The sequence below is a fragment of the Brachyhypopomus gauderio genome, chromosome 14, assembly GCF_052324685.1.
Source record: "Brachyhypopomus gauderio isolate BG-103 chromosome 14, BGAUD_0.2, whole genome shotgun sequence".
NCBI classification, from domain to species: domain Eukaryota; kingdom Metazoa; phylum Chordata; class Actinopteri; order Gymnotiformes; family Hypopomidae; genus Brachyhypopomus; species Brachyhypopomus gauderio.
The window spans coordinates 3,681,579-3,695,114 of NC_135224.1; the positions used below are offsets into that span (position 1 = coordinate 3,681,579).

Genomic DNA, 13,536 nt, shown 5'->3' on the forward strand with positions numbered 1-13,536 from the left:
AGTATAGACCATCATTCCTGGTTGGGTAATTAATAGGATCATGAGCTTTGCAGTACAGTATCCATTATGTGACAAACACAAATCATACTACAATACTTGAATACATACTTGAATGTATGACTGTTCCACCAACTTGGGGAAGATTTTCTGACACTGTTGCATGATGGGATTGCAGTTCACCATGAAGAAGATTCTGATCACTGGAATGTTTGGCAGAAGCAGCACGTGATCCTTGTATCTTTCACATAGCGGAAAAATGTCCAGTATTCTTGGGGTGTCCCTCACTTGGGGCTCAATCACTATGAGAGTATTTAACAGACTCTTTCAAACATACAAAAGGATACACATTTTGTCATGATGTGTATATTTTTCTTTTGCCAGTAGGGGGCAAATGGAACTTGTACAATATTACCTGATACTAGGCATGTGCAAAACGTGGATTATTGTGGAAAAAGAACACATCCCAGGGAAAATTTTCCAACAAGCCTACAACTCTCGAATTAGCTGTGTATGTTACTGTGTGTGTGTGTGTGTGTGTGTATTCATGAGTTCTAACCAGGGTGTATTGCAACACTGCTATTAAGGTTTTACTATAATAGTGGAATAGTTATAACTGTTATAATCATGGCAGGCTTCTCTGCTCATCCAAATCACGTACAATCCCATAATATTCAGGAGTTTGATATGTGTGAAACAATGAGGTTCATTATGTGCATTGGAAGGCAAACGGGTTAAAAACAGTAGAAAGCTGAAGTGGACTGTCTGAAGTGCACTGTCTGCAGCAGACTGTCTGAAGTGGACTGTCTGAAGTGGACTGTCTGCAGCAGACTGTCTGAAGTGGGCTGTCTGCAGCGGACTGTCTCAAGTGGACTGTCTGAAGTGGACTGTCTGAAGCGGACTGTCTGTAGTGGACTGTCTGAAGCGGACTGTCTGTAGTGGACTATCTGGTGTCCTGTACTGCAAAACAACATCCTGCCTTCTGCACTTTGAGACACAGAAGTCTGGCACTAACGCCTCTTCATTGTGGTTTGTCAGTACATATTTACTGGGTGAAGAAAAACCCATAAAACTGCAAACGAAAGGCAGATGTCTGGAAAACCTGCATGACACACATGAGCACACACACACACACACACACACACACACACACACACACACACACACACACCCCCGCACACCCACATGCACACACTCACACACACATGCACACCCGCACACGCACACATGCACACACACACACACACACACACACACACACACACACACACACACACACACACACACACACACACACACCCATGCATGCATGCAAAAAAGACAAAAGTTTCTGATTTATTATTAAGCAAGTGTATTTTGCTTAAGAAATCATACTTTGCTCTTTGGTTTGAACCATGTAAATACAGGGTATGGTTGTAAGGATTAGCATATAAGTATTTGATTTGGGGCTTTGTAATAATAAATTATACAGATTTTTGCTGAAACAGTGAAGGAACGGCAAGCACTCAGGCCAAATCCATCAATACTGCCATAACCTTTGTTTGGATTTGCAGTCTTCCCAAACCTCTCCACCATGACGGTATGTTAAAGGGACTCTGTCCCAGGTGTGGGCCTCATGTCATTCAGGATGGATGGTGTTCACTCTTGCATTATATGTCTTGTCTCGATGTCAGAGATGGAGCCTTGGATTTAGGTCAGTGAACCAGGTAAAGATGAATACTCACCTGATGCTCAGTTCTCAATGAAGTGCTTACACAAACATGAAGTAGTTTAAAAGACGAGGGGTCCACTCGGAGTGGCCCAACAGCACAAAGGCCCTACACATTGTTTGTTTCATGCTTGTTTTTCATCAGTCCAAGTTCCATTTTTACAGACATGCCCTGCAGCACTGCATGCAACCACATTAGGCAAAAACACACAGGCACTCTGCACAAGCTAAACGAAACCAACCCACACGGTCCCGGGCTTACTGGAACCCAAAGAAGAAACGACGTCAGTGGAATCTCAATGGCAAAACAACAGGAATATTGTTTGAAAACGCAACGGATGTGAGCTCGTTAGCAATTCTGTTCGTGAATACCGAGTTTACTATAGAAAAACACAGCAATGCAAATGTTTTATGAATGAACTTTTGATCCCCTCAAAGCATTTACTGCACAGATCTTAGTGCCAGGACAGCTAGAGAGAGAAGCCAGCGTCCTGAGCACAGAGCTTTGTGGGTTCTCTGAGCTTTGACCTAACTCTGCTTTGGGACACGTCTATTTCTCACATATTAGGTTGAGTCATATTCCTTTCATTATGCAGCAGTGAAAAAATTAAATGAGGTCACTATAAAAGTTTTTAAAAGTATTTTCTCAGAAACATTTAGCTCAGATTTGGCATCATGAAGGTGTTTAAGTGTGCCCACACACACACACACACACACACACACACACACACACACACACACACACACACACACACACACACACACACACACACACACACACACACGCAACCATGTACGTGCTCAAATCCATAAAAACCAGAGGAGGTTCTCACCAGCAGTCCTCAGAGTGGTGTTCAGTGGCCAGAGAGACCGGCCTCCTGGATGTGTTAGCCGAGCCACACTGAAGTATTAGATATTCGAGTCTTCAGAAGTTCACTGGGGTAAGAGCTCTTCTCTTCTCTTCCTGAGGGCTTTTGATGCTGGGAAGCCTCAGAGGAACTTTTAAACAAGATTGACCTTACAGATAGATGCTTTTCCTTCTGATTATTTGGAATACTGTTAACTTTTAATATGGACATACGTTTTGTGATGAATTTATAAGCAAATTAGGTATGGAATCATAGCCATCGCATGTGCATGAAAGCATATTTCTGTACCTTTCATATGCCCAGTTTAAGGTGTTCATCAAAAATATTTGATAAATGTGTTAAATGTGTTAAATATCAGATTAATGAGTTTAATTCAAATAAATTGTACACTTCTACATCCTATTTAGTTCAGTTGAATTCAGATTGGTTCAGTTTATTATCATTACACTATATGGCCTAAATGAGGTGATGTGACACCTGTTTAAAGATAAAACATTGGAGATAAACACAAACCCAGCTGATAGTGACAAAATAGCTTTGGTTCAAACTGTTAATATCTTTGTGATTTAGACTTCAAGTTAACACCGAAGAGAGTCATTGTTTAAAACACAGTCCTCTCACCCTGCTGCTCACGGTTCAGACTAACGTGCACTAAACGACATTGCTCAGCAAGAGTGGATCTGATTAACGATCAGTATGTGCTTAATCCCCAAAAAAGGAAAAGCTGAGTGCTTTGTTAAATATCTCAAATATTGTCCAGAGAAAATAAACCTTTAGATTAGGTTTCCTCAAAAAGCCACGACAGATGATCTGTGTATGTAAGAGAGTGTAGAGTTGAACACTCATAATCACTCCGCATTAGTCTCAGGGGCTCAGAGACGTCTCGAGAAACCAGGCACAGGGTATCAGGCACAGGGGGACCAGGCTCAGGGGACCAGGCTCAGGCTCAGGGGGACCTGGCTCAGGGGGACCTGGCTCAGGGGGACTGTCTGTCTGTCTGAGCAGAAGGTTATTCAGAATGTATCTTCAATTCATTTCTATTCTATTCTATTAAGGATAATAAAAAATCGTATTGACAGTTCAGTGGGATGAGCAGTCCCACTGTGAGGGACACCATGAACACTGGCACTTCTGCACTGCTCACTGAGACAGCGGACATGTAGCGATACACAGAGAAGGTGAGACAGTCAGATATATACCTGATGTTCAATACATCAGTACGTTTATCCAGTTATAAACCTGTGATGACACCCCTGAACATGGATTAGCAAGTATCAGTTTCTGTGCTTAGGACTACATTTCACTTGGTACAGGATTAAAGAAATTATTTTAGGTAAAGAATTTCTCCAGAAGAAAGTAGAGTGTGGAGTGCACTACAGGGTGCACTACACTACACTCCCAACTCTCACACCCCCTCTCTCCTCTCCTCTCCTCTCCCCTGAGAATGGTTAAGACCCAGAGAATGGTTAAGATCCAGAGAATGGTTAAGAACCAGAGAATGGTTAAGAACCAGAGAATGGTTAAGATCCAGAGAATGGTTAAGAACCAGAGAATGGTTAAGATCCAGAGAATGGTTAAGGACCAGAGAATGGTTAAGATCCAGAGAATGGTTAAGATCCAGAGTATGGTTAAGAACCAGAGAATGGTTAAGATCCAGAGAATGGTTAAGATCCAGAGAATGGTTAAGAACCAGAGAATGGTTAAGATCCAGAGAATGGTTAAGAACCAGAGAATGGTTAAGATCCAGAGAATGGTTAAGAACCAGAGAATGGTTAAGAACCAGAGAATGGTTAAGATCCAGAGAATGGTTAAGAACCAGAGAATGGTTAAGACCTAGAGAATGGTTAAGAACCAGAGAATGGTTAAGACCTAGAGAATGGTTAAGACCGAGTCTTGTACTGGTATAAATTAATTTGCTGTCATTTCATCTTCACTTTGGAAGTCCATCTGGTGGCAGTAATGCTGGACTGGAAAAACTGCTCCATTTATCTTCAGGACCACAGCAGAAACAGTGTGAATGGTGGCTGACATCCACACTGTCCATGTAGCTAGCTAATCTCTTCAAACAAAATAGTATTTTTGTCAAAATAGTACAAAATAGTTATTTATGCATTCTGCGTTTACATTTCTAGTATGAGCAACTCCTCTGGTCCTATTTATGTTGGGTATCCTGCAGTTAGGGAGTTTATGTGAAGGATCTGTGAAGGATCCGTGAAGGAACTGTGAATGAGTGAGCTTCTGGTCTGGTAACTGTCGGTCTTGGATAGGCATTAGGTTGGAGAGTGATGGATGATGTTTGTAGAGGCCTCGTGCGTGTGTCCCACACAGACAGAGGTTCCTCGCTGGAGGAACGTCCTGCTAACGTCCAGGGTGGATATCCAGGAGGCCGAAGAGGGGGCTAACCCTGGTGTGTGATTTCCTACTCTTCCCTTCCTCTCTCATTCTCTCTCTCTCTCCCTCTCCTGCTCATCCTCTGAGGCTTCTTTTCCTCATTCTTTTTACGCTATTTCTCCCTTTGGAGCAGTAGATTAAAACGATGTTTTATTTAACACAGAGAGAATGGATGCTGTTCCTGTATTTTCCAGTTCAAGTGAAACCACAGAAGAACTCACACATGTTATCTGAAGCTATCAGTCCTGCATTGCCAGCAACACCATAGACTAGGAAAGAATAACAACTCCAAAACCTGTGGTGCTTTATAATGCTAACAGTGGTATAACTATTAACTCTGTTTTTCTATGCTGTATAAAGGGAAGCACAAGTAAGTTTTTTCAAATAGATCATCAAACCAACACATTTCATTACATCTGACAGTGCCAATTTAGAAAATTAATATAATAGCTGCTAAAATTGGGGAGTAGTTAGAATAATCTGGTAAATCTATTTAAATGATCAAGCAAAGAATACAGTAAGACTGACGATTTATCCAATATTTACAAAAAAACAAGCAAAAACATATCAGTGAGATCTTTGTCAGTGAAAACTACACCACTGCCAGATAAATGTGTCAACTACGTCAGCAGAATGTCCTGCAGACGGTCTGGCTGTCTGGGGAGGGAGCGCCATTTATTTCTACCTAGTACAAGTCTGCCATTTTGTCAAATCACCACAGAGACGTGACAACTGCAGCTGTTACAAGCACATCCCTTCACTCATGCACAAGCAATCAATATTTGCCCCTGCTCGGGGGAACAGAACCCAGAGTCTTTGCAGAGTCCAGGACAGCTGGGGCTTGTTTAGGCTTCTGGCAATCTAATGGCACCCCTCCCTCCAAAAAAACCTTAATGGCACCCCCATAAGTAAACTTATCTTAGCGTTCACATCTTATTATTAAAAGAAATAAGCGTTTTTGGCATTCCACCACTAATACGATCCTAGTTGCTATTGTGACGGGTTTTAAACTTCATCACAGACCTCAAGGATGAGTGGTGAGATGAGAACGTTCCAGCTGATATGTTTCTCTCGACTCCTGACGAGAACAGGAGCCATTTGTCTCCGTCTCTTACTTCTGACTATGATGAAGTGAGGGGCCTCAGCACAGCACTGATGTTGGCCTGGGAAATGTACCAAAATCCTTCCCGTTGTATCTTTTCAGACGCCTCCACGGCCTGGACGTTTTCACCAAACCACTTAATAAAGACTGCTCATTTATTTTGCCTGCTTGTTTATATGTGCGTAACTGTTGCTTATTTCCAGAGACGTGTGTGTGTGTGTGTGTGCTTCTGTCTGGAGCTCGTACTTTGCTGTCTGCACGGCTAATTTTGCAACAGATGGCCAATCTCAGTATCTGTCAAATGTAATTACAGCAATTTTCCTAATGTGGTACATATAACCTGGAATTCAGAGTTGTGCTCGAGTCGTTTGTGTTTTTTAACGAAGAGCCGTCCACAGACCTCGGCCAGACCTCCTCATGGAACAGAGAGAGGGAGGAAGTGGGATTTGGCTCAGACCTCCTCACACATGATCCAGGTGTCTTTCAGTCAACCTTCACGAGCACTTAATTCAGCGTGTGATCCTTGCCCCCAGAAATAGACTGCACAAAAGCACAGATACATTACTCATAGCTTAACGTATGCTTCTCATTTCCACAACACACATCTTCCAAATGTCCCCCATTTACAAGAAACAATAGATGTCAAGAAAGAGAAATAAGGCTCTGAGACAAACGTGGGTTTTGGGAGACCCTTTGGGGAAATTCATCAACACTTACAACAATTTTTCCTACTTCGAATAATGTTTAAACTACTGCCCATCTCTGTGTAATGGAACATGGAAGCTTTCTGTGTTGTGTTCTCAGATGGAGACCAGACACTTCACTTCTCATCCACATTACGAGGTTTCACAGATCGGCCATTGGCCACTGTTGACTATCTCCCAAACAGTCAGATCCATGAACACACCAGAGACTCTGGCGTGAGAGTATGAGGAGTTGAGAGTATGCCGAGTTGCACGCGAAAGCCTTAAACCACAGTCACCCTGGCAGGAGATGTGATACCCTGAGCTTGAGGTTCTCAGTCTGGGAGGGGGCACCTTCAGGATGTGACCACAGACTGTTGGTATGCCACAGCCCCACCAATAGTTCTGCTCCAGTGCAGAAGCTTCATGGTACAGAAACCACCTGAGGAAAGAGAGTATCGCAAACGCGTAACGATGTGAGGAAGGCCTGTGATGAGCTGTGTGTGTGTGTGTGTGTTTGTTCGTTTAAGGTGACTGTTCCAGCGCATTTTGTCAGTGGCAACTGTACGTGTTGCAATGGGGACCGTGGCCTGGGGCCTGTGGGCTTTCCTCTGTGCCTGGACATGCAGCGGGAGTGCCGGCCTGTCCCGCCGGAGGAGGGAAGACCACGGCGCCGACGGCCTTCCTAAACGCTGCTCGTACACGTTCCTTGTCCCCGAGCAGAAGATCACCGGACCCATCTGCGCGAGCCGCGGGCCCTCGCTGCCGGACAAGGAGCGCGTGACCCGGATGGACGTGGCGGACCTGCGGGAGCTGCTGTCCAAGCAGCGGCGGGAGATGGAGACGCTGCGCCTGGTGGTGGACGTGGACGGGAACCTGGTGAACGAGATGAAGCTTCTACGTAAAGAGTCCCGCAACATGAACTCGCGCGTGACGCAGCTGTACATGCAGCTGCTGCACGAGATCATCCGCAAACGAGACAACTCGCTGGAGTTCGCGCAGCTGGAGGCGCGCGTGCTCAACGCCACCGCCGAGTCGCTGCGCCTGTCCTCGCGCTACCGCGAGCTCGAGGGGCGCTTCGCCGCGCTCGCCGCCGTCGTCAACAACCAGTCGGTGGTGATCGGCGCCCTGGAGGAGAGGTGTCTGCGCGTGTACGGCAGGGCCAGGCAGGAGCCGCTCCCCCCGCCCCTCGTGCAGGTCGTCCCGGAGAACATCCCCGTGCACGTGCCCCGCTTGTCCAACGAGATCCAGAGGGACCACGCTCGGGCTTTCCCCAGAGACAGGGGCTCGAGAGCGGGCCCCACGCCCACCGCGAGCAGCCTGGAAGCCAAGCCGTCAGTCACCGGGAACTTCAGCTTGGAAGGTATGAGAGAAATAACACGGACGAGCGTGATGAGTTTAACATGTGCGGGACCTCCGGCCTCCACTTCTGCTCGGATGGAGCGCATTAGCTGAACCTGTGACAACCAGCATTTCACCTGATGCACTCATATAAATGCCAAAAAAGACTTTGTACAGCAAGTCAAACTACGATCATTTTATTTGTAAGGAATATATACAGACAACAGAAAATATTCTGTTCAAAATATTAAAAATATTCTGACACCATCAAAAAAATGAACATCTTTCACCGTTCTAACCATCAGTTCTCTCACGTCAATTACACCTAAAAAGAAAACATAGCTTGCACATTTTTTGATGACATATTTCAAGGTCACGCCTCTCTTGGTCTAACCGACCGCGAAGTATGTGATATCCACGCTCTTCTACCTCGCCAGATATTTCACTTACCCTTTAGCACATTTCTCAAAATACCGTTTGTTTTTACTACCTACACATCTGCTGCTTTGCCCCTTTACCCGATGAAACATGTAACTCAACACTTCTACCTCCTAGACATAAGAACCAATAAGGAACCTTGGAACTACATTTCCATGGAAACTGTCACGACCTTCTCAGCGTTCGGAGGTGTTCCGCCCTCTTACTTTCCGCTCTGCTCTCGTCTCTTTGAGGCCCGTTTCGCGACTGCTTCCACGCCATGCAGGCGGGTCACGGCACCAGCAGGGTGTACCTGCTGAAACCCGAGGGCAGCGAGAGGCCGGTGCAGGCGTGGTGTGAGCACGACATGGACGGGGGAGGCTGGACCGTCATCCAGAGGAGGAAAGATGGATCTGTCAACTTCTTCCGAAACTGGGAGAGTTATAAGGTGAGTCGGAAATCTAAATCATCCCAAGGAGAGATTGACCTGTTTGGTCGTTTGTGGTAGAGCACAACAATAAGGTGTAAAAGGTTTACAGAATATAGGAAAATAAGACAAACAAGGTCAAAATGTTTTTTGTTTATTCTGATAAATACACCATAAACCCACTATTGAGAGTCAAAATGAACAATAGTTACATGAAGTTCAAAAAGCAGATCTCTAAGTCAGCGCACCAGGGTGGCTGAAGGCAAATTTTTACTCTACTCATACAATCCATCACCAATACACCTTACCAAAATCAATACATTACCAATACACCTTAGCAAAATCAATCCATCACCAATACACCTTACCAAAATCAATACATTACCAATACACCTTACCAAAATCAATACATTACCAATACACCTGACCTAAATCAATCCATCACCAATACACCTGACCTAAATCAATACATTACCAATACACCTGACCTAAATCAATCAATCACCAATACACCTTACCTAAATCAATACATCACCAATACACCTTACCTAAATCAATACATCACCAATGCACCTGACCTAAATCAATACATCACCAATGCACCTGACCTAAATCAATCCATCACCAATACACCTTACCTAAATCAATACATCACCAATACACCTGACCTAAATCAATCAATCACCAATACACCTTACCTAAATCAATCCATCACCAATACACCCTACCTACATCAATACATCACCAATACACCTGACCTAAATCAATACATTACAAATACACCTGACCTAAATCAATCAATCACCAATACACCTTACCTAAATCAATACATTACCAATACACCTGACCTAAATCAATCAATCACCAATACACCTGACCTAAATCAATACATCACCACCAATACACCTTACCTAAATCAATACATCACCAATACACCTGACCTAAATCAATCCATCACCAATACATCCTACCTACATCAATCCATCACCAATACACCTTACCTAAATCAATACATTAAAAAGCACCCAGACAGAATGGAGTTGTTATCTTTATCTGACTTACAGGTCTCATTGCTAAGAGGTTGGAGTCTGTGTCAAACATATAAATACATGAATGTAGGAAAACGGTGACAGGATGTTGCCAGTGAACTGTCACCGAGTAATGGTTGTTTTTTAAGATTTGTCTGCAGTGTCCAATAACACGCTTTAACGGTCTTAAAAACTTGATTGTGGAAAATTCCAGTGTCTTTGCACACATAAATTTATACATTTCATTATTCTAAAGAGACAGAGCTGAGATTCACTCCCCCAAACAGGAGTGCGTAGGAAGGCAGGAACTGTGCTGAATGAGGAGTCCACAGTGTGGGGAACCTTCCCTGTTTTCTTTCCCATCGGTGGGAGCGTTTTAGCCAGTACATCAAACTGCGAGGACAAGATGGATGTTATCTAAGCTGAACCATGTGATTGAGTGTTTTGGTCTCTGCCAGGAACATGGCGCCCCATTATTCTGCCCAACTCTCACTCACAGTTCGCTGCTCTCCTGGTTGGCCCCCCTGGCCAGCAGCAAGGAGAGACGCCTCCGGAAACCTCCAGCCATTTTTCTCTTCCCCAAATGCTAATGGAAAACCTTGTTTGGAACCAATAGGTTTAAGTTACTTCTGTGTTGTCAACGGAGGACCCTGGCCACATTTCGGACCCACTTACGCAATGCGGGCATGAGCAGAACACGGTCCAAGATTTGTTAGCGGTCGACAGGCGGCTCAAGTAGACTGAGCCGTCAGCATTTTTCAAGAAGCTTTTCTGCTTCAGAGTAGGAACCAGCGAGTCAGCGATTAATGAGGAAGCCTGTGCTACTTCATGAAGAGCCCGTTTCACCACTCACAACGCTCATGCGCCAGAGAACTGTACAGACCGTTCCAACCTGGGCCAGAGAACTGCTTAAGCTCAGAATGGAGTTTAACAAAAAAGCCAGTCAGTTAGAGTCTCAGCAGAACTGCTCCCCCCCCCCGGTTCTGTCCCAGGCCTGTGTAACACCGCACCATTTTAAAATAACACCCCCCCTCCCCCCATTCTTTTCTGTCTTCTTCCAGAAAGGTTTCGGGAACATAGACGGCGAGCACTGGCTGGGGCTTGAGCATATTTACAACCTCGGCAAGCAGGGAGACTACAAGCTTCTGGTGGAGCTCCAGGACTGGATGGAGAAGAAGGTGTATGCAGCCTACAGCAGCTTTCACCTGGAGCCCGAGTCAGAGTCATACCGCCTGCGTCTGGGCACCTACCAGGGCAACGCTGGAGACTCACTTACCAGTCACAACGGCAAACAGTTCACCACCCTGGACCGGGACAAAGACGCTTTTTCAGGTTATTAATTAAAGGCAAAATTTCTGTCTGTCTCTCTCTCTGTCACTCACACACACACACACACACACACACACATTAGATCACGATCTGTCATACATTTTACATTATATATATTTATAAAACGTCTGTCTCCCTCTGTCTCCTTCCCTCTCGTGGCCTGTCTCACCCTACAACCCTCCCAGGTAACTGTGCTCACTTCCACAAGGGCGGCTGGTGGTACAACGCGTGTGGGCAGACCAACCTGAACGGCGTGTGGTATTCGGGCGGCGTCTACCGCAGCAAGTTCCAGGACGGCGTCTTCTGGGCCGACTACGGAGGAGGTTTCTACTCCATGAAGTCTGTGCGCATGTTGATCAAGCCCATAGACTGAAGCAAGAACCCAACCAAAGACTGCTGACCACCGCCCTGTGCACGCAGGCTAAACACCACCTTTGGAGGCTACGCTCCACCTTCGGAGGCTACGCACCACCTATGGAGGGGACAGAGGTCTCATGAGCTTAGAGGAAGGGGCTCTGCTCCTGGGGGATCACCTGGCGTGTAGCAGCCAATTACAAGCATGTCTTGCTCGTTGTGTCATGGCTTCAATCCCCAAAACAAAACAACATGCTAATTTGGCAGTCTACTTAAAGGGCCCATATGCTATACTGTTCTTTATTTTATAATTTTCCTTGAAGCCAGTTTACAATGTTTATTTGGCTTTAGGTTTCACCAACAAGGCCATACGTTTGGTCATGACATGTCTTAAATAAGTTTTAAATGAACGATTGATTTTACGATTTATATTTATCTCTTAGAATAAAGCATACTATTCCGGTTATTGTGCCTTGAAGATAAATAAGCTCTCTGTTCTTAAGATAAATAAGCTCGGTTGTCCTGTATTGACCCTCATTCAATAAACACTCCTGAGAACTGAAATGTAAGTGGGAGGGGCTAAATGGCTGCATATGCAAATCTATGTAAAATAGTTTGTTTTGTTGACAATGGAGAGGCATTTCAGATGTTTCAGAATTGGCTATTTTTTGCAGCATGGATTCCACACATGGACTATATGTGCTGTGGGAGTGAATGGTGTGTTTTGAAGCTTTAACAGTATTTTCATGTTGCTTCAAAATTGTTTGTTTCAATAAAAGCGGAGGAAGTTCAGTTTTTTCCATGATAGGGTCCCTTCAACTGGACGTCTCCCCTCACTGTGGTGAAGGAGCTTCAGGGGTGTGTTAGATGTTTCCTGACTGCTTTCTGATGCTGAGACCAAAGGAAACATTTGCAGGTCCTGCTACTATTCAGTAAATGAAACCACATGTACATTATTCTGATCACATTAGACGAGGAATGCCTGTGGGACATACGAGGACCCCCCCCCCCCCCCCACCCCACTTCCCCCCGTCAGTAAGAGCAGGCTGGAGACCGAATGTTGGACCCATGAAAGGAGCTACAACATTAGATAAGCACTCCTGCAGCTTTAGATCAGCACAGTGTCGTCACTATGGAGACGGTGTCCGCTGGAAACAGCTCCGCTTGTTGTCAGTGTTACGAACTGTAGAGTGACGAGTGTTCCCAGAGCTGAACTTCGGCAAACGGGAGCCGTTCATAGCAATGGCCGTAATTTCACACAGATCACGGGGGTCATGGTGGTTCCTGTAAAAACCTGAATGAGAAGCTGAAGGATATAATGTGGTATTCGTCTTGAATGGTCTGGTCTTTGCCAAGTGCGTTTCTGTTTCAGCGCTGGAATATGTACATCTGCTATATTGATGTATGACTACAAGTGTTAGCTTTGTCCCCCAGGCCTGAGTTTACTCCAACCACAGCGGCTCCAGTGAAACTGGAGGTCTGTGAAGTCCTGTGGAAAAGACTGACACCTTTTATTTATGTGATTTGTGCAAATGAGGTCCAGTCCAGCGGGTCCTTCAGAAAACAAAGAAATGGAAGGATTCTATTGCATCTTGGTGTTTTTTTAAAGGAATCTGCAGACCTAGCAAAGGGAGGCACCATGACAGACAATGAGAAGCATATTGGAGACAAGATGCTGAGAACAAGGCAGCAGGAGAGAGGGTGAAAGACAGGGACGGAGAGAGAGAGGGAGGAAGAGAGAGAGAAAGGGAGGGAGAGAGAGGGAGAGAGAGATAGGGAGGGAGAGAGAGGGAGAGGGAGGGAGAAAGAGAGAGGGCGAGTGATATTTATAAGTATGTAAGTGAGAGAAGGAAAGAGAGAGTGTGAGAGAGAGAGGGAGAGAGAGAGTTA

At 45.1% G+C, this 13,536-nt stretch overlaps 1 protein-coding gene across 2 annotated transcripts; it reads left to right on the top strand.

The window, feature by feature from the left end:
* The first annotated feature begins 2,526 nt into the window (after positions 1 to 2,526).
* On the top strand, positions 2,527 to 12,438 carry angptl1b (angiopoietin-like 1b). 2 transcript variants are annotated; one of them, XM_076972956.1, is made up of 6 exons: positions 2,547 to 2,646; positions 3,630 to 3,752; positions 7,281 to 8,113; positions 8,763 to 8,956; positions 11,025 to 11,295; positions 11,478 to 12,438. In XM_076972956.1, exons 3-6 carry the CDS (start codon positions 7,327 to 7,329, stop codon positions 11,663 to 11,665), a joined length of 1,440 nt encoding a protein of 479 aa, XP_076829071.1. In that variant the 5' UTR covers positions 2,547 to 2,646; positions 3,630 to 3,752; positions 7,281 to 7,326; the 3' UTR covers positions 11,666 to 12,438. The 2 variants fall into 2 exon arrangements, with proteins under 2 accessions (XP_076829070.1, XP_076829071.1); XM_076972955.1 differs by lacking the exon at positions 3,630 to 3,752 and having other exon boundaries at positions 2,527 to 2,646.
* The last annotated feature ends 1,098 nt before the right edge of the window (positions 12,439 to 13,536 follow it).